This window comes from Eutrigla gurnardus, assembly GCF_963514095.1.
Source record: "Eutrigla gurnardus genome assembly, chromosome: 3".
Lineage (NCBI taxonomy): Eukaryota > Metazoa > Chordata > Actinopteri > Perciformes > Triglidae > Eutrigla > Eutrigla gurnardus.
The window spans coordinates 28208835-28236728 of NC_139917.1; the positions used below are offsets into that span (position 1 = coordinate 28208835).

General features: G+C 45.6%; 1 protein-coding gene across 1 annotated transcript in view; it reads left to right on the forward strand.

Annotated features, from left to right (window-relative positions):
- Positions 1-27894, forward strand: part of LOC311010117 (protein sidekick-1-like) — a 217121-nt gene that overhangs the window by 114834 nt on the left and 74393 nt on the right. Inside the window, exons 6-14 of the mRNA XM_084004637.1 lie at positions 11901-11927; positions 18455-18557; positions 20542-20717; positions 22952-23035; positions 24786-24980; positions 25786-25902; positions 26014-26181; positions 26677-26779; positions 26913-27086. Of these exons, the coding sequence (XP_083860763.1) occupies positions 11901-11927; positions 18455-18557; positions 20542-20717; positions 22952-23035; positions 24786-24980; positions 25786-25902; positions 26014-26181; positions 26677-26779; positions 26913-27086 (1147 nt within the window). The remainder of the gene's footprint in view (positions 1-11900; positions 11928-18454; positions 18558-20541; positions 20718-22951; positions 23036-24785; positions 24981-25785; positions 25903-26013; positions 26182-26676; positions 26780-26912; positions 27087-27894) is intronic.

Here is a 27894-nt window from a genome sequence, read left to right on the forward strand (position 1 = left end):
CATTTGTTTCTTCCTCTCCCTTCCAGATGTTTCCTTTCCACATCACTGACTCTTAAATGAGAGCCTGCCGTGGATCTGTCTGTGCACGCGTGTGACTGTGACTGTGTGTGTGTGTGTGTGTGTGTGTGTGTGTGTGTCTTTGCTCCGTGTCCCGTGCCAGTTGTTCTGCAGCGCATCTAATTGGAGGTATTTTAGTGTCCCGGAGAGAGTGAGAGCGTGGTTGTGTTTTTATGGGGTGGAATGCAATGCAGTGTGTTTGCATACGTTCCTGTGTGTGTGTGTGTGTGTGTGTGTGTGTGTGTGTGTGTGTGTGTGTGTGTGTGTGTGTGTGTGTGTGTGTGTGTCCCAGACCCTGACACCTGTGAGCCCTCGTTTAGAAGCTAAAAGCGGGAGGATCAGAGGATCCCTGTGTGCAGTCTTTCAGTGCTGCAGCTCTGCTTTCTGCTGCACCATGCCTCGGTCGGCTTCAAGGAACACCATGGAAACGTCTCCAACCGGCATGGCAACGTAATGATCCCGCCGCTGTCTGCCTCAATGTGCTTTGTGTGGAGACGCTGGTGTTGGTTTGGGGAGCATGAGATGTTTCGTGCTACATGGAGGACGTGTGGAGCAGTGAGTCTGTCAGACAGCATGGTGACCCTGAAACACAACACACACCCGACACAAGCAACACAGGCTGGGACTCTAAATCATTTCTCCCTGTTTCTCTTGATTAACACACACACACACACACACACACACACACACACACACACAGGATCCATGTTAACGTTTGGAAGCAGCTGCCAGTATTCCTTATTTAACAGTGAGATAAAAATGGCTGAATGATTTCACAGCTACGGTCAGACGTTGTCGGTGAGACTTTTCTCCAATTAGCTAACAAGGAACTTCATGCATAGAAGTGCTTTAATTATAGTGGCAACAGCAGGTCAGGTGACTACATGCTTTTGTGAAGATGGTGTTAAAACATGATGAAAATAAAGTTGGACTCAACAAAACAAACACAGGAGGGAGAGGAAAGTCTTACCAAGTACCACACAAGCTGATGGAAGATGCCACCTTGGAGCTACATTTCTGTAGTGTTGGCTTAACAGATAATTCATCTGCAAGTCTTTGGAGAATTAGTATTGATTGAAAAATGACTCTGGTTGTAGTTTCTCAGATGTGGAGGATTTGCTGCTTTTTCTCTTTGTTACATCATTGTAGATTTTAATATCTTTGGGTTTGGAACTGATGCTGGAACAAAACAAAAACACTGGTAAATAATCAGCTTGGCTTTTGTGAAATTGCGATGCAAATGTTTCACTGGGATGACTTCTCCAGCTGTCTCCACTCTGACTGGAGGAAAGTTTCGGCGGGAGCAACGAGTAGCAAACCGCTGAAACTCTTCCCGTTGCTGTTATTTCATATTTGTGCATGCTGTTGGCTTCAGGCGGCCAGATAAGTCCGCTTCTGCAGAAGCCGACTCAAGCATGTTCTTTCGCAAATCGAGGTTGGAGACAAAGGAAAACACCACATGGGCTTCAGACGCCGCAGTGTGTTCAGGCTTCGGTGCCAAATGAGTCCACGTTTCTGCACAGCAGCCTTCATTTAGGGACCATCTGTGACGGCACACGGCTAGATGTGCAGAAAAAGCCTCACTTTCACTGTTGGGAGTCAGGAAAGTCACTTTATTCTTCAGCGGTAGCTGGAGTAAAGTGAGTAACAGGCTGAATATACGGCTGCAGTGAGTCAGACTGTGTGGTGCTTCAACAACTTCATACTTTCTTTCTTTCTTTCTTTCATGCTGCACAATGCAGTCTATAGTGAAGAGTGACCCACCGGATTCCCACGCTGAGAAATTCTGAATCAGTTCGCGTCTCAAGGAGTTACATAATTATTTAAACACCGTGAGGAATCTATGGTCCGGTCCAAGTGAAGCTCTTTTGAAAGAGAGATGGCGTAGGAAGACTCAAACTCTCCGAAGGGTCCGTATGTAAATGATCCTCCCGAAGGTCATTCAGCAGAGTCACTGACGCGTTTCAGTGCGTGGAGACCTTGAAGAACCAGCACCAGGATGCTGGACACTTCTAGAAGCCGCCAGGTTCATCACAAAGACCTTGTGTGAGGACTACAACCGCCTCTCTTGTGCTGTTAGTCCGGTGGTTTAAAGGCTACACACACACACACACTTACAATCATACAAATAGGCACTAATACTCAGTGGTTTTGATAAAGAGGCTTGGCTAATGAATCTGTGCTTTGATTAATTCCTGCTACAGCTGCTTGTGTCTGGAATGATTGTATCCAATATTTCAGTTGCAGAGGGATCAGCCTGGTCTTTGCTGATTCCCGTCTCTCCAGTCTGCCTCGGCCCCAGTCCCTCTCCCCCTCTCCCCCTCTCTCCCCCTCTCAGTGTAATAAGGCTCCTCTGCGGTTCTATAATTAAAACCCCAGTGTAGGGACAGAGAGACGGCGTGATGGAAGGATGGACTGTGTGTGTGTACGCTCTACTTGTTCCACCTAGTTATGGATTTAATTGCGAGCGTGTTTTACAGGATGATGAACGAGATTAAGACGGATAGCCGTGTACGAGGCTGGGACGGGGCATTTCTCAGTCTGCACGCCCACGTAAACCGTCTCCCAATCCCTTTTCCCTTCACAAATACAGTAGTGCGTGGACAAAGAAAGGGCAGGTGTAGAGAGGTGGATGGGACAAGTTTGTAAGAATGGATGAACGAGCAGAAGCTGTGGAGGTAAAGAGGCCAGAGTTTTAATGTCACACAGGTTCCTTGTTCCTTCAGGGCCACTGTGATGTATAGATCCACATCTAGACTGTATGTGAGCATTGTGTGAGCCAGCATTGTCTCAAAGCACTTTGCTAGTCACTGCTCCATTGTATTTATTTTTTCTTTAATGATCGTATGGATCAGAAATATGCTGATCAAGTACATACTTGCTTTCTCTGTGCCAAGTCAACTTCAAGGACTTGATTCATCTGTCTAGAAACCCAGACCAATTAACTGGAGCTCACTTTTAGTGATAATTGATGATCCTTCGTTATTCTGATCATTGCTCTACATTCAAACCTGGCTTCTTGTTTACTTGTGGTTACCACGTCAACCGTCTGGTAAGTCACGTCTAACATTTAAAGCTGGACATATGAGATAGCATCTACATTGATCCTGTTGGCAGCCTGCAGTCTCCACTTTGTCTGCCGTTGAGCCCCAAATGTTCAGAGTTGCCATTAAAATGATTCAAATATGAGGGATTCTAACCATTGTTTACTATCCCTTTGTTGACAACCCATAACTGCTATCTAGCTCCTCCAACAGAGTGGGCTGGATTATGACCTGCACAGTCTGCAAACACAAAAACAGACCATCAATCTGTTGATGCGGCCAGCCGAATCCTCCTCCTCCCACGCCGCTCTCTCCGAGAACTACGGTGGCCTGCAGGTCAAAATGTGAAAACATAAAAACGTGAAAGGCTATGCTGGAGCCCTCGTGGTTTGTCCGTTCTGGACTTCTGTAGAAACGTGGCGGTGCAACACACAAGAGTGACTACTGATGCATTTAAATAGGAATAAACAACAACATATTCTATAACGGTATGGGCAACAGTGTATTTTCCGGTTAAGACGTCCTTAATCCTCCACACTGATTCTTGAAGCCAGTCGTCATTAGAGAGACTGCAGCTGGAGAGTGGATTTATGTGCCGACGTGTTTGTCCCATTGAGGAGTTCAGCATCATCTACTGGAACACTCAGGCGTTCAGATGGCTGATCTTTATCGTCACATCGCTGCAACCCTGAGACTGTGTGTGTGTGTGTGTGTGTGTGTGTGCAGTAATATTGGGAGTTTCATTAGGAAACATAAAGACTCATGTTGGACGTGGAGACAGTAGTGTGTCCTGTCGTGGTGCTTCATCCCGATCCTCGTCACTGAGCGGCCCAACAGGATTGGCTGTCCACATGCCAGCTTGTATCAGCACTTACTGACTATTTTCATAAACAGTTTTCAGAGTATCCCGAATATAAATGAAATATTATTGCCCATGCTAACGCGCCGATTGTCTCTGTGTCGCGGCGCTTCCTGCTGGATGTAACAGGTTTGTGGCGGAGCGGGACAGTCAGCAGATGTTAATTTGAAGCAATAGAAGTGGAAGAGAAATGGAGCGATTGAGGGGAAAACAGAGCTGGTGAATGATGGGGCAGGCGGCAACGGAAAGATTGGATTGGAGGAACCGAAGGAAGATAAAGTGAAATGGAGAGATGATGAGGTGCTGAGGACGGGGGAATCTGAGGCAAAGTGTGTGTGTGTGTGTGTGTGTGTGTGTGTGTGTGTGTGTGTGTGTGTGTGTGTGTGTGTGTGTGTGTGTGTGTGTAGGGGAGAGCGATATGAATATTATTTCTGTGATGGTATTTATTTGTACATTTTATGGAATTCAGTGGAGAGACGCTTTAGTTGCCCTGTGGCTAAGAAGGTCGTCCACTAATCGCAGGTTGCTGCATGTGAGCAGAACCTCGACCTCCGTTGCTCCTCGAGAAACGTGGGAGAAGGAGACGCAAAATAAAATTCATTTACAACATAAATGATGTTTAGGCTCCATGTGTGCGCTATAACACATACACTTCACTGCTAAGCATATTTACAGACCTGGAAAATACAATTTATAAGATAGATTTTGATTTTGTGATCGCCAGATTAGAGAAGATATTGAATTCTATATCATGAAATTGATATTATATTGATTAAGCAGGTGTGTGTGTGTGTTGATGGTGCTTATAATCTGATGCTTATGAAAGTGCATTTTGATGACCCACAGCTTCATCATAAACATAAACATACAGTGTTTTGATTGAGAACGACTCTTCATTTTTAGACCTTGGAAGCAGCAGCTGACAAAACAAAGCTTAGCATGCTGTAATCAATTCATGTATATATTCTATACTTCTAGAGCCACATTCACATAGAAACGAATGAAATCCACAGTTAAACACAAGCATCCCATTTGTTCATTAGCTGTTGAACCGACACCGCAGTCTGAAAGAGTGTGTGTGGGTGGTCTTCTTTTGTTAAATCCTCGCTAAAATGAATCCAGGTTTCACACCCGTCTACAAACACACACACACACACACTTATTTATGACTGTGTGGGTTTGTCCTCTTGTCCCCTGTGCTATCGCTGTGTACGTAGGCAATGTTTTATCAGGGTTTCAGGGCAGAACAAAGTCCTTGCAAAGAATTAGTGGAAGAGGAAGAAGACGAGATAAAAACGGAGAAGGGGATGAGGCTGAGTGGAAAAGAGATCGGGTACCAGAGGAAGTCAAAGAAGACGAGGCGAGCCGGGAGCGAGTGTGAAATTGGGAGAGCTGTGGAGATGGATCGGGAGGAGGAAAGAGAGGCAAAGTGTCAAAGTTGAAGATTGAGAGGCGATGCTGGAAACAGGAATAGATCAACAGGCCTTTAATCCCTAAAATAGTTTCCACCCTTCTCCGCCTTCCTCCTCATCTCTACTTCCCTCCCCGCCACTCCCTCTCCCCCACCACTCCCTCTCCCCCACCACTCCCTCCCCCACCTGCTTGTTTGGAGTGAAAATCACACACACACACACACACACACACACACACACACACACACACACACACACACACACACACACACAGCAGTGTGGACGTATTGTGATCCACAGACAGACAGATGATGTCCATTACCAGGCCATGCTGTCCGGACTCAGGCAGAACAGCTGCAGCCAGATCTTCCTGATCTATCACTGTTCTAATGAATCTGCTGCAGCCAGGCCCGACCAATCAATCTCTGAGCCACTTAATCAGTTGAGCCATTAATCAGACACCGACCCTAACTGTTCTCGCCCGCATGAGCGATTGCTTTACATATCCACGCCGACATAAAGACACGGGCCTGCACACACGTGCACTCACAGACCCCGAGTCAGTCGGTGTGGAGCGTTCCTCGGTCGCAGCAGGAGGCGAACACGCAGCGTGATTTAATACGGCTTGGTTTGCAGCCAATTAGGGAACTTTTACAGGAAGCACGCCCAATGAGATGGGCATCACGTTGAGGCAAAGGAGAACTATTTGCAGGTGAGTTGCTTTGATAATTATCAAATGAAAGGTGGATTTCTGTTTCCCGTGTCGGGACATTTAACTGCTGTGTCATTGTAAAGTGGCTGTTTGGGGATTTTTGGAATATTGGGCTGATTTGAAAGCAATTTGAAGGGGTCACCTTGTGTTATTTGACATTTCTGACATTGAATTGCTCCGGCATTATGATTGTTGATCAAATTCTAAAAATGATTTGGCCATGATGACTATTTAGTTGGACTCAAATCTGTTTCAATGACATCTTGTCTAAATATATTTACTTTCTTTCCCTTTTCCCTGTGTATTGCAGTATAAAATCACCAGGCGAACTCAAGAATTCATGTTCTCACAGGTTTAATATGTGTTGCTTTTCTCACTTCAAAGACTAAAAAAAAAACCATCTGTACGTTGGTTTGTGTTTCAGGGATTTTAAATGATTCTACAGACGGATGACGCTGTGATCTCACAAGTTAATTACATGCCAAAACGTGCAAGATAGGGCTTGTGAATCTGACTGTGCGACATCACTTTAAGGCTTGTCAAATGGTGCGATAAATGGCTGCTGGCACATTATCATACCGCTCACATGTTTTCAAAATATAGGGAAACATTAAACGAGCGCTGGCTTTAGCTCGGCAGGATTGTGAAATTTTGGAAAGTGAAGTTGAGATATTAGCAGTAGAACTTTGGTAGCTTGCCAATGTATTCCTCATCAATTCAGGCCCGTTTCTGATTAGTGGGTTATTAAATGTTGGTCCTAGAATGAGCTGTCCGATCTGAACAGACGACCAAAGATTTGATCGTCGGCTTTGGTCTGAGACAGCCCATAATCGCACAGTGCGAAGGGGCGTTACCTGAAAACCGATAGATGAATGAAGTGACCCCTTACTTAAGAATATATCGTGTTCTCTGGTGTGATCGTGTTTTTGGTGTAAATCATCGTTTTCTTCACGGGGGTTTCCAGAAGCGGGTCGATCATTTTTTGGTATTGACTTTATTATAATTCTGCTCTGTGTGTTTGTGAGTGTCTTAAGGAAGTGAAAGTTGCCCTCCATTGATCTGTCACGTTCCTCCAGACTGCAGGAAATGAATGGATGTGTCAGAAGCCACACAGAGAGCAGCGGATGCTTAACTGGAATAACACTCGTTTCTAAAGGAGGCGCTTACACTCCAGTGTCCTCTTCTATATGAGGCTTATTTACTTACGCTGCGGGTGTCTTAGACTCAGTGCTTCAAGTCTGTGGGAAAGACAGAGTAGTGGTGTAACGGACTGGAGCTGATCTGTGATCTGTGATCCGTACGGACGGCCTGTAAGTAAAAACATTTAGAACTTTGGATGTTTAAACCAGCTGCTAAAACAATACAACAACAACAAGATCTGGATCGGCTGATGCCATCTGGGACTCAAAACTAAAGTTTTTGACAGCGAAGAAGGCGATGCGGGAGAACCCTGCAGCATGCTGGGTAAAGAGGGGGGAAAAGGTGAAAACAACGTGGTTTAGTAATGATGCATCCCCCCTTTCTTTTCTCTCTCGGTCCTTTCTCCATCTGGTATTCACCCTGAGGTGCTGGTTCCACAGCAGCACCACGTCGCCCACCTCTTGACTTCCCCTTGTCTCCCCCGTGTCTTTCATCCCTCTCGTCCTCTCGCTCGCCTTTTAATATTTCCTGCGAGATCAGAGGCTTCCTATTCCTTCTCTCTGTCTCTTATCAGAGGTGCAAACTTGCAGAAGCAGCACTCTTCTGCTGAATTGGAGATTATACCTCTTTTTTTTCATGCCATCATTAGGCTCACAGTATGAGCTGAACATCTACATCTATCTCCCAGTGAGAGCTCCATGTAATGAAACATGTTGTTTCGTGCAGCTCTTTTTCTGTTCTTTTTTGCATTTATGCGTCTAGTTTCTTTTGAAGGCCGCTCGTTTGTTAGTTCATCATCATATTCGCCGCCTCGTTCCTGTGCTCTTTGTGTGGCTCCAGAGGTGATGAGAGGGAATGTTCAACAAGGCCTCGCTGGGTTTTTTTATGTCACGTGTGGACGTCTGTTTGGAAACCAACAAACCTGAAGTCTGGAGGGGATGAGATGATGAGAAGAAAGAGCAAGGAGAATATCAAACCTGGTGACATTTGGGATTCTATACAAGAATGATTGACACCACTTGTACGTGTGTGTGTGTGTGTGTGTGTGTGTGTGTGTGTGTGTGTGTGTGTGTGTGTGTGTGTGTGTGTGATTGACATGGTAAATTGGAAAGGTCAACTGGTTCCAGAGTGTTGGTACAGACAGGCAGACAGGGGGAAGGCGTAACCTTCCCAGAGTCCACATGTATGGAAGGAGAATGTGAACGAAGGGTGGGATTGTGTGTGTGTGTGGGGGGGTGGTGGTCTACTAGTGGTTAATATGTAATCCCGCTCGCTGCTGTTTACCTGCTGGGTGTAAGTGATGGCTCTCTGGAACTCAGGTGCTTTTACAAAGTGAGACAGACTACTATTGTAGGGAGAAGGAAGAATACAGGCTATGAAATTTTACCATTTGGGTCCATCCGGAGTTTCTCCGAGGTCTGAGGTCAACACTCCAGCCAGCCTATTATTTTACTGGACCCTGTGTGTGTGTGTGCGTGTGTGTGTGTGTGTGTGTGTGTGCGTGTGCGTGTGTGTGTGTGTAGATGGCGTCCTTGTTTTTCTCTCTGAATGTCTCAAGATGGAAAATTGGAGCGTTGCATTTGTATAGTCCTTGATATGAATTTCAAATAGGTGTATGTCAGTGAGTGTGAGTGTGTTCCAGAGCCAGAAACAGGAACAGAGTGAGATTGACAGGGTAAATTGGAGCAGTAACGGTTTTAGGGTTGAACTCTGGGTTTAAAGCAGCCGAGGGAGAGAACGGAAGAAAAGAAGAGAGTAGCCTTTAGCTTGGGGGAGTGTGACGGCAGACGAGAGAACGCAGCGAGGCTGAGCAGCAGAGTAGATCGTCACCAAGGGCAGAGGGGGCGTCTGGCTCGACGTAAAGGGAAGGAAGGCCCGGCGGGGGCTGGTTGTATGACGACAGGCTGGGGGAGGAGGGGGGAGTCACGGTGGGTTTGGGAGGGCTGCAGTAAGTAGGTGACCCACAGCTGGAGACTGAAGGGTGAGCACCTGCACAGGTCAGCTGGGAACGTAACACAGGGAGACATGACACGCATGGAAGCACAGCACACACACACACACACACACACACACACACACAGAGGACACAGCGACCTGCTTCAGGCAGCAGGACACACTATGATGAAACCCACTGATATCCACCTCATACTGGGTTTTAAACACATCACATTAATGTCAGCCATGATGCTGAGAAGTGGCCGGTTTGAATCCAGGATCATGGTATCATCATATCTCTGCATTAAACATGACCAACGTGAGAGAAGGTTTGCATTGAACTGTGAAACGGTGAAACCTTGGTTCCCTGAATTACAAAAATGTGTAATGTGATGTTCTTACTTTCTAAGAGCGATGATCTACAGCTTAAACAGGTATTTTTGACTTTCATGGGGAATTGAAACCCATTGCATGCTCATAATTGAACTGTTAAATAACGGCACCGAGTGAATTACAGGATCTTCTCTCACTCATACAAACAAAGTGCTTCAGCTGAGTGGACGAGTAGAACCAGCGACGGTGTGTGTGTGTGTGTGTGTGTGTGTGTGTGTGTGTGTGTGTGTGTGTGTGTGTGTGTGTGTGTGGATCAGTTCCTCGGTGCCGGAGACGTTGCCAGACTTCTGACAAACACCGAACACTTTCCTCACCTCAGTTTGAGCCTCCCGTCTCTTCTAGAATCCGTTATCAAAACCTCGCTTACAACTCGCTCACTGACCTAAAAGGCCTCTCAGCTCTGCTCCGGTAGCTCTGCTGGTTGTTCCACAGTCCGGCTGCAGGTCAAAGGGTCGTGGAGTGTTTGCTCGACCGGCACTTCAGCTTTGGGTCTTCCAGTTCAACATGCTGACAGAGACTCTGCTTTTAAATCCACTCTGAAGACACATTTTACAGACCTTTAGTCCTGACAGTGTATATTATGTGTGTGTCTACCTTTTATCATCCGCCTGCACTACAGCAGCTCTCTGCAGTTAAAAGGCTCAATAAACACATTGATTAAGACAACAACTGAACGGAGGTTTTTCACACAATGAGGGAAGTGAAAGTTACTGGAAATGTTGTGTTTAGTGGATTCAGCTCCATAGACGTCAGATGCTTTGTTGCACACACACACACACACACACACACGCACGCACGCACACGCACGCACACACACACTCCCTGTTGTCCCCATTGTTTCTCCATTCCCGTTGGGAACTGAAGATGACTCAGCATGACACATCATTTGAATACACACGAAGCAGTTAATGCCCCCCGGACTGAAGCCAGTCAGTGGGCATTTGTGTGTGTGTGTGTGTGTGTGTGTGTGTGTGTGTGTGTGTGTGTGTGTGTGTGTGTGTGTGTGTGTGTGTGTGACCCTGTTTTGGATGAAAGAAATAATAGACGTCACAGCGTGCTCTAGTTAAACGGCCTGTTTAGCTGTTTGCAGTGCGCCTGATCTTAGAGATTAACGGCGTTACCTGTGCTTCACCTCCGCCAACTTCTGCTGGCCTCCATCCAAGACCGGCTCCTCTCTAGTGGATTCATTCCAGGAGTCACATTCCCCCGGTTAAACTTTAATTCACATCATATCAATAATTTACTTTCAGAAACTTTAGTTTTCAAGCAGAGAAAAATGAGGCGTGCAGAATGTGATAGCCACACGTACAGTTTAATCAATATTTAGGGAAAAGATGGAGCTTTGTGATTTAAATCCGAAATGATCTGATGAATAAAAACGAGACCATGAACGTGACCTTTTTGAAACACTTGTCAGCTACATTTGGGTTGGTGGCAGGAAGTCCTGAGGATCCAGAACTCTAGAGCGGATTCATCTTTATTTAAAATAACTGTTTATCTCAACTTCTTCTTTCCCTTCCATCAGCCTTTTTCTGTTCGTTTTATAGCTGCCTTTGTTTTTCTTCCTCGTCAGCTTGCTTGCTCACTCTTTATCACTTGCCCCTTACTCTCTCTCTGTGTGTGTGTGTGTGTGTGTGTGTGTGTGTGTGTGTGTGTGTGTGTGTGTGTGTGTCTGTCTCCATTGCTTTGGTTGAATGAACTTTGTGCTGATTCCGAGGTGATGCGTTAGAATCTAAATTAGGGACACAGATTTTTCAGCATGAACACACTCACACACACACACACACACACACACACACTCACACACTGAGTCACACACACACACACACACACACACTGTGAGAACACTCGGTGCTGGATTGTGTGTGTGTGTGTGTGTGTGTGTGTGGCTGAAGAGGAGTGTGCAGTATTGATAGATGAATTGTGAATGTAGGATTTCTGCTGGTGGAATGTCAATGCCGTCGTCTCCTGGCTGCTCCACACTGGTGACGGATACAGGGAAGCAGAGAGGAGAAGAAAAAGGGTGAATGACGGAGACTAAACTCAGATGACGGATTGGGCTGCAAACAGCTCGTCTTCCTCTGGACTCCATGATAACATGTCCTCTTCCTCCCTCTCATCCATATCTTACTCTGAGGCTCTCTCTTTGTTTCTCTGCTTCTCTCTCCTCCTGCTGCCCACTCAACTCGGAGAGTTGCTCTTATCTGAAAGCCTGTATTTGAAAGTGTATTTGCTAAATGTACCTTTTTGCTGCAGCCTGAGGAAACACTTGAAATCTAAAGTACATATTTCCTGTTCTGCTCTCTGCCCCTCTTCCTTTCCTCACATTCTCTCCGGCTGATGGACAGTTGGCAAGAAGAACCGCGGGTCAACAGGTAAAGAAGCCGTTTACATTATCACACCCTTCACGTTCTCCCTGGCTCCTTCTCTCTCTCTCTCTCTCTCTCGATCTAAACAGAGACAGATGTTGCTGTGACCCTTCATTCCCACCAGAAGGTCAAAGCTAAAGGTCGCTCAGCTAAATGCTTTGCTGCACGTCACGTTGGCACTCACTGTAAAAGGGTTCCACCAGTTTGTGCCTGGTGTTCAGTGAGAGGAACCAGAATCCAGTCTGATACATGAAAGACGAATCAAATCCTCATTCACTCATACTTAAAGACACTACTACTCTAAAGGAAAGCTCATATTAAGTTACCCATCCGTCTCCATCATGGGTTTTTACTGTAAAATACTCAAATCTTATAAAAACTCATTTATATGCAAATTCTATTCAACTATGCGTTTGTTAATATTGTCATATGTCTCTGTTTGATCATGTGGCAACATGATACAATGGTGAACATGTGTTTGTGTGTGTGTGTGTGTGTGTGTGTGCACTAGCGCCTGTCATAACTACCTCGTGCACATTCTCACTCAAATTTCGTGAAATAGTTTGAGGGAAAATCGGATGAAAATGTGTTTTTAGAATGATTTGTATCACACTTCCCATTCCCACTCCGTTCACGATGAACCTTTCAATCATAAACATCCGACCTTTAACCTACGTCACCCCACAATGCAACAGTGCTTCTCTCTGTCTCTGTCTGCATGACAACGGCTGACAATCATATGAAACTCATTGTGAGTGTTTTCTTCACTGATTCATTTATTCACACTCAGGAACAGGAAAACCCCGCTGTAGTCAAATCAAACTATTCAAACACGTTCACACGTTTTTGTTGCTTGTATGGAAACAGTTATTTTACAGCTGGAAATATTTTCTCATTTGTTTCCCTCTATAATTTCACTCCAGACTAATTTTGTTCATTTTGCACTACAGTGCTTAATTAAAAGGAAAATAGGTTTTATTTGTCACGGATTTTATTCTCACAGGGGAAGACAAATACAGGCTTTCATGTGTGGTTCTTTCAGAATGAATGACCAGAAAACATGCTAGCCCCAGCTCAGCCGGCTGCAGGTCTGCACGACACGTACGGTTCAAAGTGGGAGTCAATGATCCACCGCTTATGTGCTTGGCGTGCCAAACACTCAGGTGGCAAATAACAAATCAATAACCATCAACTTCCAAAATGGAATTCTAGCTTGTGATGTCATGCTTCATTTGAAGTTTAGAGTTTCTGACGAGAACGAGGGAGAGAGAGAAGAGGTTTGATGATGTCATCATGTCGGCACACAGCTGGGTTCATTCATTGGTTCATTGAAAGGTCCACAAGGGAGGCTTCGTCGAGCTGGCGTCATCACGATGACATCATCACGATGGCATCACACAAAACCTGAGGCTTAAAGCTACGGTCTACGATTTGGAATAAAAACAATCCATTCAGTCTATCAGCCGTAGGCCGGCATAGAAATTGACCAATGGGAGCCATTGCTCCGGAAGGCTCCCATTGGCTCGTACCCTCCATCCAATCCCCTCATCTCCCCTGCTCCTCGTCATCCGACCTCGTCCAATCGTGGAACACTGAGGGGAGGGGTTTGGTTGGGGTGGGCGGGATGCTTTAACTTTGTTTAATCTAAATTCAGTCGGCCACATCTTCTGGATTATTACGTCAGTGTTGATATTTGTGGTCTCGGCTCTGACCTCATCACTCCCCACAGGGAAAACTGAGCACAAAGGGAAGTGATGACGTCCCACTGAGGGGAGCTCAGAGCCCTACAGGTGGATGCTGTAGCTTCCAGGCAGCGGTAGTGGCAGGATATTGCAGTGAGAGGAGTGTGCCATGATACTCTTCATGTGGAAACGTTTCTGTCTGCTGACTCGTTTCCCCCTACAGCGCCACTCGAGCGTTTCTCTCCGTGGCGTTCAAGCAGCCTCTCGCTGCGGAACCAGAAGCAGATCGGGCCAAAGGACTCCCAAACGCCACAGCCCCGCTGTAACGCTCCTTCATGGGCACACACTGTCATCGTTCCATTGTGAACTACTGACATACTTCTCCTTTTAGAGCACTAACCATGTGGGATGGTCTGAGTGCCTTATTTCTTTCTGGAAGAATAATTCCCATGAGCCACCGAGCCAAACGTGTTGATGATTTGAGTTAATTGGGTGGGGGGGTGTACCAATAAAAAGTTTGCAGCAATTGCACATCTTTATTCCAGCATAGTGATGATGAAATGTTACCTCATTATGTCATTGTGGGTTTTTGTCAAGCAGCCAAAAAAAGTATGATAGTCAGAATGAATGAAATAATCAGTGAGGACTCCGGGAAGGTTAACTCCAGGGCTGCCTCTCCATTCCTGCTGCATGCTTCCTGTTTCTCCTTCTTCCTCTCCGGTCTCCTCCCTCCATCACTCGTGAGGCCACATGACGGAGATAGATAGAGGCTTTGGCAGCTGAAGAAGAGATGAATATTTAAAAGCGGGCATCTTCCTCGGTCCTCTCGCTGCCTCCCATTGTCTGTGACTGTCTCCCCTCGGGGCTGGCATCTCTGCTCTCGGTGTGTTGTGGCTTTGGGAGTGTGTGTGTGTGTGTGTGTGTGTGTGTGTGTGTGTGTGTGTGTGTGTGTGTGTGTGTGTGTGTGTGTGTGTGTGTGTGTGTGTGTGTGTGTGTGTGTGTGTGTGTGTGTGTGTGGCCTGTCTCAGCTTGTGGTTTTATATTGGCATTCTAAGGCAAGTGTAGTCAGACGATGACACTTAGCTGTCAGCATGCAGCATTAATGAGTGCAGTGACACGCACAAACATTCACCCCACACACACACACACACACACACACACACACACATGCAGTATCCTCAAGAGAGATCAGCAAATGATCACCTTCTCCTCTCTATTTATTTATGTATTCCCTCCAAAATACTCTTTTTAAGAGCTCTCTATTTTCTTCACCCTCTCATTTCCAGTGTGCCTTGTTTCAACCCTCTGTACTGTCTTTGTGTGTTTCTCTTAATATCTCTCTCTCTCCCTCTCTCTCTCTCTCTCTCTCTCTCTCTCTCTGTATGTGTGAATGCGGTCTCAGTGTGATATGTGTTAGTTGGCTGTGAACCCTGCAGACACGTATCTGACAACTCTATTAATACACACCTCCAGCCTCCTCCTATGTAGATTTGTGTGTGTGTGTGTGTGTGTGTGTGTGTGTGTGTGTGTGTGTGTGTGTGTGTGTGTATTCAGCCCTCAGCCGGTCCCTCTGCTCTCTAGGTCTCTGCATGGGGTTTTTTGAAAGGCTTAAAACACACAGATCTCCAGCCATAGAAAGATCACACACACACACACACACACACACACCCTGACAGATTCACTGACACAATAGTGTGGAGTGACTGATTTAATAGGAGAACAAGCTGTAATCTGAGAGAATCCATTCGAGGATTACATTCTAATCTGGGCATAGAATAGCCTTTCATCTCCCTCTCTCTCTCCCGCATGCCTCTGTCTCCGTCTACCTCTCTCGCCCTCTGTTTATCCATCTTTATCTCTTTCCTGCCCTAAAGCTGCACCAATCCTTTTAACCAGCCCTGTTTTTTTTAATCATTCCCTTCCTTGATTTAATTTGGGATGTTTCTGCCTCCATCTGAATACCACGCACGCACACACACGCACACACACACACACACACACACACTCACACAGCTGTGTCACCTCCATAGTACTTAACTGTCAATCAGCCGTGATTGCATTGACGGGAGCATTGTGACGTTGCAATGCGTCAGTGCCACACACACACACACACACACACATGCAGATGTACAGAAAGTGATCTTTTTCCACCTGTCCCCATTAGATTTGTTGTAACATCCCTCTCTCTTTAATGAAACTTTTTAGCCCCCTAGTTCTTCTGATATTGTTTCGTTATACGACAACCCTCTCTCTCTCTCTCTCTCTCTCTCTCTCTGTCTCTCTCTCTCTCTCTCTCTCCCTCTCTCTCTGTCTCTCTCTCCCTCTCTCTCTCCCTCTCTCTCTGTCTCTCTCTCCCTCTCTCTCTCTCTCTCTCTGCCACATGGTGTTTCTCATTTGCTAAATGAGGAATCCAATAGAGTTAGATTACACTTCTGGACTCTGTTTGTACAATCTTTACAGGCGGCCTTTCAGCTGCCACAGCTTGCACACACACACACACACACACACACACACACACACACTCACGATAGCGCTGTCTGATAAGAGGATGATGGGAAGTAAAGGAGGGAGATAGGCAGTGGGGAGTGAGCGATGAAATGATCGAGATTTCCCAAGAGAAAGAGGATGTTAGATGACAAAGAGAAAAGAAGAGCGCGGATCACACAACCATATGGCATCTTGCTTTCCCCTCTACTTCCATCGTCATGTCTGTCACTCCAGGAAGAAGAAGACCATCTGCACAGTCCCCATCTCCATATACTCTCTACCTCTCTCTCTCTCTCTCTCCTCCGAGGCCTTTCCCTTTTCCCTTCGTGTTCTCGCGTGTCATACCAGTCTTCCTGCTGTCCTGATTTGTCTGCCTGTTCCCCTCAGACTCACAGCCCATAGTTAACAGGCTGAGTTCACATCCCCCTCTGCTCGTTATCGCCGGTCGCTGCTGCCATTAAGGCTCCACTGATGGCGACTACTCCTGCTTGACCTCTGCTTAAAAGCTAATGGACTCTCCTCTCGCTCTTCTACCTCCACCTATTCCTGTCCACATCCCCCCCCCCCATCTCCCCAATGCACCCGGCTTCACTCCAGTCCGTTCAAACTGGAACACGCGTACCAGATGTTTCCCTCTGAGCGATGAAATATAATGTATCATGTATAATATATAGATAGTATGTGTGTTTTATGGAGCAACAGGGAGTAACAGTGTCAGGGAGTGTAAGTGTCAAGACAGTAGTGTGTGTGTGTGTGTGTGTGTGTGTGTGTGCTTGCCTTCATGTCGATGTCTTATTCCATGTGACAGTGGAATATGACTTTTCAGCTCTTTCGCTCCGATTAAAAAAGAAGAAGAGTGAGAGAATGAGAAGGAGGAATAAAGAGCAGTGAGTTAATCACCACCTTTTCCTCCTTCCATCAAAGGGGAGATCAAAGCTCCCCCTCGCCTCCCCTCCACCCCTCCTTCCCTATCAGACCAGCCTGTTACTCCTCCCGTATTCATGGGCTGGGCCGCGTTTCCACGGGAATCCTACGATGTTCTGACACGTAACAACAATTCTCTCATTCTACTGTTTTTATACAGTATTGCTGAGCAGTTGTTGCACATTTCAAACCGATAACAATCCTGAAGTGTGTTTTTGTTATAAGAGGCCATTCCTGCCATAAATCATATTCACACACAATTATAATCTTGCACGCACATCACAATACTCTCCTCCACAACTTTGAGGCCATAAATCATTCTTCACGTCCTCACACCACTGTACTCTCCTGGAAACACTATCATCGTGACTCACACACACCATCACACGGTCTCCAGTACATCATTATATCCTGTATGGTTATGTGTCGGAGACGGGAGCGTGTTTGACAAAGAGGAATATTGTTTAGAAAGGAAAACGACTGGATAAAAGACAACAGCAGTGGTAGAAGTGAGTGTAGAGTTTTGTTTCAAATCTCTTTTGTGTCAGTCACACTCAAAATCACATAAACTGTCATTCCCTCGTCCACAGTTTCAGTCACTACTTCTCTATTTCCACTTTCACACTGGTTACACCACCTGTTCATAGTTTACCGACCCAATCATGCCTTTAAAGCATTACTTTTCTGGTCATTTTTTATTTATTACTTCAATTAAATGAAGGTTTTTTTAGTTAGATGATCAGAAAAGAAGGGTCCCCGAAGAAGAATGACTGAAAAACAATCAATAGCTGTTTTTTATTTCATTTTTAATTATTGGGATGTTTTATGGTTGTACAGGAGACACACACACACAGTGAACATTTTTAGTCCTATTTGACAGATTTCAGGTCGCACCCTGGTGTCTCTTATATACTGTCATTCTTTCATATTCGATAATATAATATTCTTTCTACTAATCTCAGTCTCGGCCAAACGTTCTGTCTTCGGGTCTCGCGGCGCGTGGTTTTGTCGTGACAGTTCAAACATAGTTTTGTGCATCTTCAAAGTTTAATTAAATGAAACTTCAAATTAAATTTAAAACAGAGGAAGTTCTAACCACAGATGGCTTTAAGACGCCGACAGTTCAAACAATCTGTTTAACAGCCAGTTCAGTCTCAGGCAAGACTACAGTTAGTTAACATTTAAAATACTAATCCAATAACAGCAACAGGCAGTTTGTAACGGAGCAGCCTGACTTACTAACTCATTAAAATGAAAGTTAAAGGCTAAACGTGTACAGAGTCTGCCCGGCAACCAAATATAACAGCTGGCCTGCTGCTTTTCTGTGTGTGTTATTAAGGAAGTCTCCGCCACGACTCGTGTTCGGGAGAATGGATGGCAGACTCCACGTGTGACATCATGCTGCTGTGTGTTTATATTCATATTTCCTCTCTGTCACAGACCCTGAATCAGAACTCGTAGCTCCGGCGATCGTGATCGCACCCAGAGACACAACCGTGGTGGCCGGCAGCGCGGCGACGCTGGAGTGCATCGCTAATGCCAGGTAAATGTGTTCTTTGTACACACACACACACACACACACAAAGGCACAAACAATTCCTTTCTTGCTCGACGGCGCTGTTTTCTTCCAGGGCAATTAGAGGACACAGCATAAACCCGTAGCTCAGCAAGTCTCTCCCCCCCAGTATTAGTGTACGACACACAGCATACCAACACACACACACACACACACACACACATACACACACACACACACACACACACTCACACACACACACACTCACACACACACACACACACACACACTCACACACACACACACCAGTACCAAGTTAACTTCAACTGAAGTTGGATCGAAGTCTTGTCTGACATCAGCAGAGAATCTTAACACTCACACAAAATCACACCAGCCCATACAGAGTATCACACACACACACACACACACACACAGTCACACACACAGTCACACCGGCCGATACAGAGGATTGTTATTATCGATTATTGGTGAAGCCGAAGCGATTTGTTGTATTTATTTCTTCTAGCAGATGGATTTAGTTGAATCGTAGGACTGACGATCGATTCGTCGATTCATCACACATTCATCACATGAATCGTTTCACTACGAATTTAAAGTTTGGGAGAAAGAAAAGTGTGATTAGTGATTAGTCTATCTGCATCCATTCACCGTTAATCAGTCCGATTATTAAATTATTACTCATTATTATGCACCGGCGCGGTCCATCTCAAATAATTGATAATAAAAGGAGTTTGATTGAAAACCAGCTGTGCCGGTCGGTCTCATATTCAGGGCTCTAGAATCTACATTTTTGGTTCTCTTATTGTGGACAGGACCCACTGAGTCAGTGTATTAACATTTCTGACATATCAGCTGTAAGTTTAATTACCTTTCCATCCAGTTTGTCACCCGGAGTCGTATCATCGGAGAGAGAAGCAGCTCAACTGTTTCCAAAGAAAAGGCTGAACGCATTTTATGCATTATGTTATTTACCGTTGGACTGCATATTAAGTGGCTTTGGTTGCATATTCATCCCACACTGAACACCTTGAGTGTCATGACTTCTTACTTATAATTACAATGACAATATTAGCATCCAAAACAGCAACAGAAAACATGTCAACGAATCCATTAATTGTCCAGAAATCATCATTTCCCCTCCGTCATCCACCTGGACGAGGCTGAACGATCAGCTCCTCCACTTCTCTTGATGTGACCTTTGTTAGTGCCATCTAAAGTCATGTTGAAGTGATCGATATTGGAATAAAAACCAAAGTACTTCATAAAATCAAAGTGTAATAACAATAAATCAAAGGAGTGTAACATTAACGATCGTTAAGCTAATGTATTTTGGAGATATCACTTGTTCAGTTTGACAGTAGCTTGTATTTCACCCGCAGCCTGTCTTTATGCCATTTTATCTGATTCATTCTGTTTGTTTAAAACCCTCAAACCAAAATCCTCATTTAAATTTTTTAAACTATATTCATAATATATCTTCAAAATGTTTTCATGTGTTTTGCAATATTCATTTTAAATATTGTTATTTTATGAATATTTGCACTGCATTTTGAAGTATTACCATAGCTTACTGTTTGTGGATAAAACCTATAATAAAACAATGACGTTGTAGATGCTCCAGCTGCTGATTAGCTGATAAATCAGTTGCATCTTTTAATGCAGAATGCTTTTACATGGAAATGCACCCAAAAAGACAATAAATAGAATGCTGTATTAGTGCTGTGGAACACAAGAACACACACACAGACACACAAAAGAATGGTGTTTTGATGCAGAATGTGCTTTTACATGAAAAGCCATTTCCGTCTGCAGCATCCAGAGTAACTGAAGCTCCTTCATGCCGAGTCGAGCCGCCTGCTCTGACATAGCGGCTGTCATCATTCATTTCCTGCCTCATTGACACATAAACTGATGGATTTAATATGTTGTAATTGCCTTCTGTCACTCTTTTCCTTTTGCTCCTGCTATCCTCTTTCTCCTCGCCTCTCAGACCGATGGACGGCCTCTCGGTGTCATGGAGACGTGATGGGCGTCGTCTGGCCGGTGGGCGTCGGCTCGTTATTCCTGCCCCCGACTCCTCGGACACGGGGCTGTATGTTTGTGAAGCGTTGCTGGGCAACAGCACTGCCAGACCTGTGGAGGCGAAGGCCCACCTCACTGTGATGGGTAAGGAAAGAGGGCAGCCGTGATTATCTTAACATGTTCCATTAACTTCTATTTTAATCCCACTCCCGTCTTTTTGTTGCTCCGGGCACTTTTTCATTCTGCTTATTCCTCCATGATTTCCTGCTTTTGTCCTGGAAACATGACTGCGATCGCCCCGGGCTCAACTCAGCTGCCCCTTACATTCATGCACACACTGCTTCATCCACATACATGCATGTGTGAACACACACACACACACACATGCGTGTTGGCCGCCAGCTAAATGAGTTTTGTTCCCCGGAGTCGCCAATCAATAAGAGAACACTGAAAGCACTCAAACAGCGGCGCTCTCGTCACAATCCACTCCTCGAGACGTGTGCGTAAATAGAAAAACCACGCACACACACACACACACACACACACACAGTCGGGGAGCGTGTGATTGATGAAGCGAAACTTTTCTCCCCAGTTCGTCAGCGTCTTTTTGATCTGTTGTGATTGTCAGAGAGAATCATACACAGAGAGCAGACTACCCACGCCTGCAGGAACTAGTCAGACCTGCCTGAATATTTACATCCCACTCATTGTACCCTCCTCCTGCCTGCCTCCGTCGCTCTCTTCCTGCGTTTTCTTCCTTCATTAGACCAACAGGGCTGTTAGGGCCTGCCTGCCAGGGACGACGGTAGCATGCATTCATATGTATCGGAGCAGCAGAGCCTGATGAATACATTGGTACTGATCCTCTTCTTCTGCTGTGGGCCCAACAGACCTTGATCCAATGAAAGGGATTCCTAAACAGAATAGCGTATGTGTCTGTGTGAAAGAAAACAGAAAGCCTCAATGGTATTCATTATTCAATTTCATTTCTTTTCTGCCCAGATCCACTAATCGGAATATGTATGGCAGGCCGTGCTTCGTACTGTACACGACAACAGAATCTGTTGTTGTTCTGCGTCTTTGTTGTGCAGCCAGTCAGCAGGGGATCCAAGGAGCTCAGAGCTCTAAAACCGCCACCCAAACACACACCCAGAGAGTGTGTTGTGTTGAATTTGTGCATGTAGGTCCTTGAACTCACCTGACTGTGGGCGATTAATGCAACTCTGTTATCACTTTCACGCCACGCGGCTCTTATTTCATCTCAGGTTTTTTCTGTTTTTCTCTCGTCGTCTTGTTGGATTCAACCGTGCACAATAGAGACGGAAGATGCAGCACATCTGTGGGTTTAAAAGTTACCACAAAGTCCTCAAGAACTTTAAAGTCAAGGAGAATAAATGCAGCAGCAGCATGGGAGTCCACACACACACAAACACAGAGCGTGATCTTTTTTTTCCTATTGCCACCTCAGTTTACCTCTCCACTATGTGAAGCAACAAGAATAGAGACATACTCTGGAGGAAAGAGATATTCTTTCTCTTTTTTATCAAAGAACGGCGTTGAAATGACAGCATTGTGTCACAATATACTGTTATTTGTTCTTATTAAACAAGTACGGAGCCAAACACCAAGAAAAGAATGGAAACTTCTATTAAAATAACGTCTTCTTGTTCATGAAGAATTGTATCTTTGTGACAGCCAGTATACACATTCATTATTTAGTGCGTACACTGGACATTTCATTTTCCTCAGAGTCATTTCTCAGTGAACAGGTGCCTCTGCAGCGTGGAGACGCCAGCCTGAAAAAAATGAATTAGCCAGTCTGTCTGCCTCTCCGGGCTCGCTGTGTCAATATCTCTCACTAAATATTAGCAAATGTTTTTCAATGGAATCAACTTTTCAAAAGTCATATATTCACATTCAAATCTTTGTCTCGCAGCTGCTGTCAGCAGTTAGAGGGATATCGGTGAAGATGTTTAGAGGGAGCGGTTATTGGCAGCGAATGAAGCCGTTTTAAAAGGAGGATTGTTTCCTCTCGGAAACGCAAAGGTTTTCTGTGACCGTGTGGAAGTCATTTCACATATAGACAGAAATCCTGCCTCGCAATGACACTCAGCATACTCAGGGCCGAGAGGGGGATCCATTTTTATTCTGCAGCACTCCAAGCCTCTTCTCTAATAAAGAATACTTGTGGGCGGCAAACTCACCATCTTCATGTCCATTACTTCACGAGCCAGCTATTAACTGAAACAAACTGAACAATTCACCTTATTTTAGGGCTTCTTATCATTAGTTGAAGTGTGTTTGTAGCTTGTTTGAGATGCTCTTCATATTATATCCAAATGTTGATTCAGAATACTTTGATTAATTTCTCCCCGCAGAGCAACCTTCTCTGACCGCCCAACCGAAGAGGAAGATCCTCGCTGACCTCGACAGGAATGTAGAAATCCCCTGCCTGGCCACAGGTACACTGTGTGTGTGTGTGTGTGTGTGTGTGTGTGTGTGTGTGTGTGTGTGTGTGTGTGTGTGTGTGTGTGTGTGTGTGTGTGACTAGAAACATACTTAAACATAGTAGTAGTAAACATAGTAATTTCTCCCTGTCCCTGCTGGCTGTGAAGAGATCGAATGTAGGAAATGTTGTCATTCTGTGTAGAAATGCATCCAGCTGAACGTAATATAATATAAGCTCATATAATATAAGGTCATATAATATAAGGTCATATAAGGCCTCAGCAGTCTGAGTTGAGCTCACAGTAACACATGCAAGGAATATGTACAGTATAAAACACCATGGGTTTGAATGCCCACTTGATTTGATCAACTCTGACCACTGAAGCCTCAAATTAGCTGTGGCTGAACTTTGGAAGGCATTTTCTATCACAGGGCAAAGAGCGTTTCTTTCCTCCGATGTTGGAAGTGCATTAGGAGGAGATCTGTGCACAGCTGACATGGAGAGAAGGAATGATTACAATGATCCATCCATCCATCCATTGTCTACCGCTTATCCTGTATTCAGGGTTGTGGGGGGGCTGGAGCCGATCCCAGCTATCATTGGGCGAAGGCAGGGTACACCCTGGACAGGACGCCAGTCTATGATTACAATGATTACATGTAGAAGTCAGTGTTTTAGTGTATACTTTAAGGTCTCAGCATGCCTAAAAGCTTCAACCAAGACTGAAAGTAGGTCGTGTTAGCAGTGGGAGATGACCTCACTTTAAAAGCCTGCAGTCATAGCGAGGCGAGACACAATGGTGTCATTCAAAGGGGTACAGGTGATCCAATAAGCACTCTGAAGCGTACTTGTGTTGCTACCAGGCGGGTCATGAACCCAGCTGATTGTCCTCACATGAAACCGTCGCACCTTCATGCTTTATGTTCGAGCTCACGATGTGCTGAGGTTTGGTGTCATCCAGTGTGTGTGTGTGTGTGTATGTGTGTGTGTGTGTGTGTGTGTGTGTTAGTTCTTGAAGACAGAGAGACGTCCTACTTGCAGCAGTGTGTCGGACCAAGCCTGAAAATCCCTCTGTTGTTCAGGAATCTGCTGTTTTAAATGGATTACATGAAATCATTTAAATGAGCAGAGGTGGTCACGGCTCTGAAAACTGCAGCACACTCTCCCCCTCTCACAAACACACAGAGCAAGAGTGTTCTTCCCCAGTAATCTGATACACTGGCAGTATAATTAAATAGCCTTGGCCTGAGGGTGTGGAGAGAGGGATGGAGGCGGGGAGGAGGGGGAGACAGATAGAGTGCAGAGTGACTGAGTGAGCGAGACAAGGAGGGCGTGAAAAATACTTCACGCATGTCTTTGAAAGCTTGACACCAACAGATTGAGGAAAAGTGTGGAATTCATCTCTCCCTCTCACAAACACACACACACACACACTGGTGTGGAGGGGTGAGACAGAATAATTGCATGACTCCCTGCCTGTCACATCTGGCATGTCTGTCAGACAGGTGGGAGCCGATACTGTACTGTGCTGCCCACATCTTTTATTCAGAATGTTTTTTGGCCCCTTCTGACACCCTTACCCAACCACCCACACCCTCCAATCAATATATTATTAGCAGTCATTATCCCCGCATGCATATTTATAGGGAGACGGTGGATTACAGGGAAGGATGGGGCTGTTTTAGTGGTATTTGAAGCACTTAGCTCAGCAGCAAGGTCAGCTGACTTTTGTTATCCTCCATTGTTTCCCTTGCACCGTGCAGGTGTGCCCCAGCCCAGGATAGAGTGGTACAAGGACGCCGTGCCGCTCTCCAAACTGGCCAACCCGCGCTACAAGGTCACCGCAGCAGCCGGCCTGACGGTGCGGCGGGTGCAGCCGGGAGACGGAGGAATATTCCAGTGCTTCGCTCGCAACGCCGCCGGGGAAGCTCAGGCCCACGCCCACCTCCTGGTGTCCAGTGAGTCTGACACTGTTAAACACACATGTTTCCCCTGAGGTGTGAACACCGTCAGCAGCATCGCTTCATCTCCAGCCACTGCTCTTCTTGGTGCCGTTCAGCCTCTCTTCATGCCACTGTTGTCCTTTAAATGTCTGTCTTCAACGCTTCCTGTTTCGTCTCCTTTGCTCGTCTCAGCTCATTCATGCTGTCATTTTTTAGGGCTGCAAATAAAGATGATTTTCATTATTGATTACTCTCACAAAAAATGTTTTCTCATTGTTTAGTCTCTAAAATGTTCAGTTCATAGTAAAGGAAGAAATACTTGCATAATAGTTGCAGATTAGTTAGTTGCAGACGGAGGCCGTCCCCGTGTCGAGGGCAAATAATTCCTCCCCATCTCGTTTAGCACCTTTACCTTTCATGCCGTGCCTGAGTTGTTAGCCTGAGTTGTTAGCCTGGAAAACAGAACATTTATATTTTATGCTTTATACTACGGCAGCGGCTGAAACAGATTTAGTTTTTGAAAATGAAAAGGATAGTCAGTGAGTGGAACGCCTCGACGTGATGTCGGCGGTTGTGTTTGTCTCAGCAGAGTTCAGCTCTGTTTGGTGAGCGTTGTAATTAAAACTCCCCGTGGAGCTCACACACACACCACCTTCCACTTTTATGCACGCACACACACGTAGCACTCGGTAATGAACTAAGCCTCCATTGATCAAAGTGGAGGCGTTTGTGTTTAGATCAACACTGTCATTCTTTCTTCCATTTCCCATTGAGCTCCACTGTGTCTCCGCCCCTCTCACGCTCGCTCTCCGTGTTCCAGGTGTGTCGCCCACATTTACCTTCCGTCCGTCCGACCAGACAGTAACGGACGGGACGACGGCCTCGTTTGTGTGCCAGACGAGCGGAGCTCCGAAGCCGGCCATCACCTGGAGGAAAGGTAACACGCTGTCCACGCCACGCTGAGCTGATAGAGGTGGCCACGCTGGCATCATGTGTGTGTAACTAGCAGTGCACTTAATGCTGTGTAACTATCCCCCCCCCTCTGCAGGATCCCAGGTCCTAGCCAGCGGCTCGGTCCAGGTCCCCAGGGTCACGCTGCTGCAGTCAGGTGGGCTGCAGATCCAGCCGGTCAGCCTCCAGGATTCGGGTGAATACACATGCATCGCCTCCACCTCGGAGGGAAGCATCAACGCCACGGCCACGCTCACCGTCTGGAGTAAGAGACACAAACACAAATACGTTAAACTGCTCAATAGACGTTTGCTAAACAGACTTAAACAGACCTGGAACACTAATTTATCCGTAGCTGTCACATGGCATTAGCTCAGGCTGGAGGACAGCGCTGTGATTGGGTATCGATGCAGTGGGCTGGTGATGGTGAAGTAATCATCTGTCCAGCCAGGTTACAGGATGATTGATTAGCTGGTCAACTTATCGATCGGCTGTTTTTTTAGATATTTCTTGGCAGATTAAATGCTGTTGAAATATATTTACCACCTTCCTTTTATTGAGCACTATAAAACTAACAAATACACCACGAGTGAGTTACTTACATAACATCTGTGTGTGTGTTTAGCTTTAATAGTTCAGAGTGAATCTGTCAGCATTTAAATGTTTACTGTGTCGTGATAACAGAAGAGAATACTGATAGCTGATATCATGCCTGTAAATACACTCTTCCCTCTGGATGTCTTCCCTTTCTCCTTTCAAGGCCGAACGGTCATCTCTGTGCCTCCAACGGACCAGCGTGTCATCAAAGGAACGACTGCTCTTCTGGACTGTAATGCAACACATGACCCCAGGGTCAATATCAGGTACCTGTGTTTACACACCTGCACATTCACCTGCATGTCCTCCTGTGTGTCTGGAAGTACATACGTAGTACATTTACATGCATTCCTCCTCTTTTACTAATAATATTTATTATTATCAATAATTATATTGCAGCTTCAAGTGGGATCGAGGCGGCGTGGTGGTCCGTCCCACCAATGGGGGGCGTGTCTCTATGCGTCACGGCTCCCTCACTATTGGGCAGACGTGGTCAGGTGATATCGGGGATTACACCTGCACCGTGACATCGCAGGCTGGCAACGATTCCCACATCGCACGCCTCGAAGTCATGTGAGTACAACGAGGTTGTAGAGTCTGACTCGCGTGTAGGCTAGGCTAGCAGCTTACACCTGTTTGTAGTCTTGGTGCTAAGCTAGACTAACTAGCTTCTTGCTGTATCTACCGGACATTTAATTGAGCTATATTCATATATGTCTATGTATCAAACGTAGTGTCAGCTTATTTCAGTGGTTATCTAAAGAAATAATTGCATGTTTCCATTAGCAGCCATGTTCTACGAGGGTTGGAATCCCTCTGAACCAAACGCATGTCCGTATCATTAAACCGTGAGGTGAGAGGTATTATTAGAGCAGTAATAGTAGTGTTGGCTCATATCTGCTCTCAGGTCCCCGGTACGTGTGTGAAACCATATTAGCCCTTGGTTGTACACCTGTTGGTGTGTGTGCTGTATGAACACGCTGCGCACACACACACACACACACACACACACACACACACACAACACTGTGTGTTTGCTGTGAGCCGGCATTCCTGACGCTCACTTTCAAACATGCCGCACATATATTTCAAGCATTCCGACCCTCACGGCCTCATTACGGTCACTGTGAGGGAACACTATCAGGGAGTGGCATTTCTATATTAATATGCACCCGCATCCATTATTTATCAATGCACACTTATGATATATTAATACAGTTTCAGGGTAGGAGAGGGATAGAACATGAGTCTGCATCCTTCTGCATTATACAGCCACGAGAGGTTACAGGTGTCAAACTCAGAGGGAGGCATCATGTGCTGAAGTAAATGAGTGGTGCTCTTACATGTGTGTGTGTGTGTGTGTGTGTGTGTGTGTGTGTGT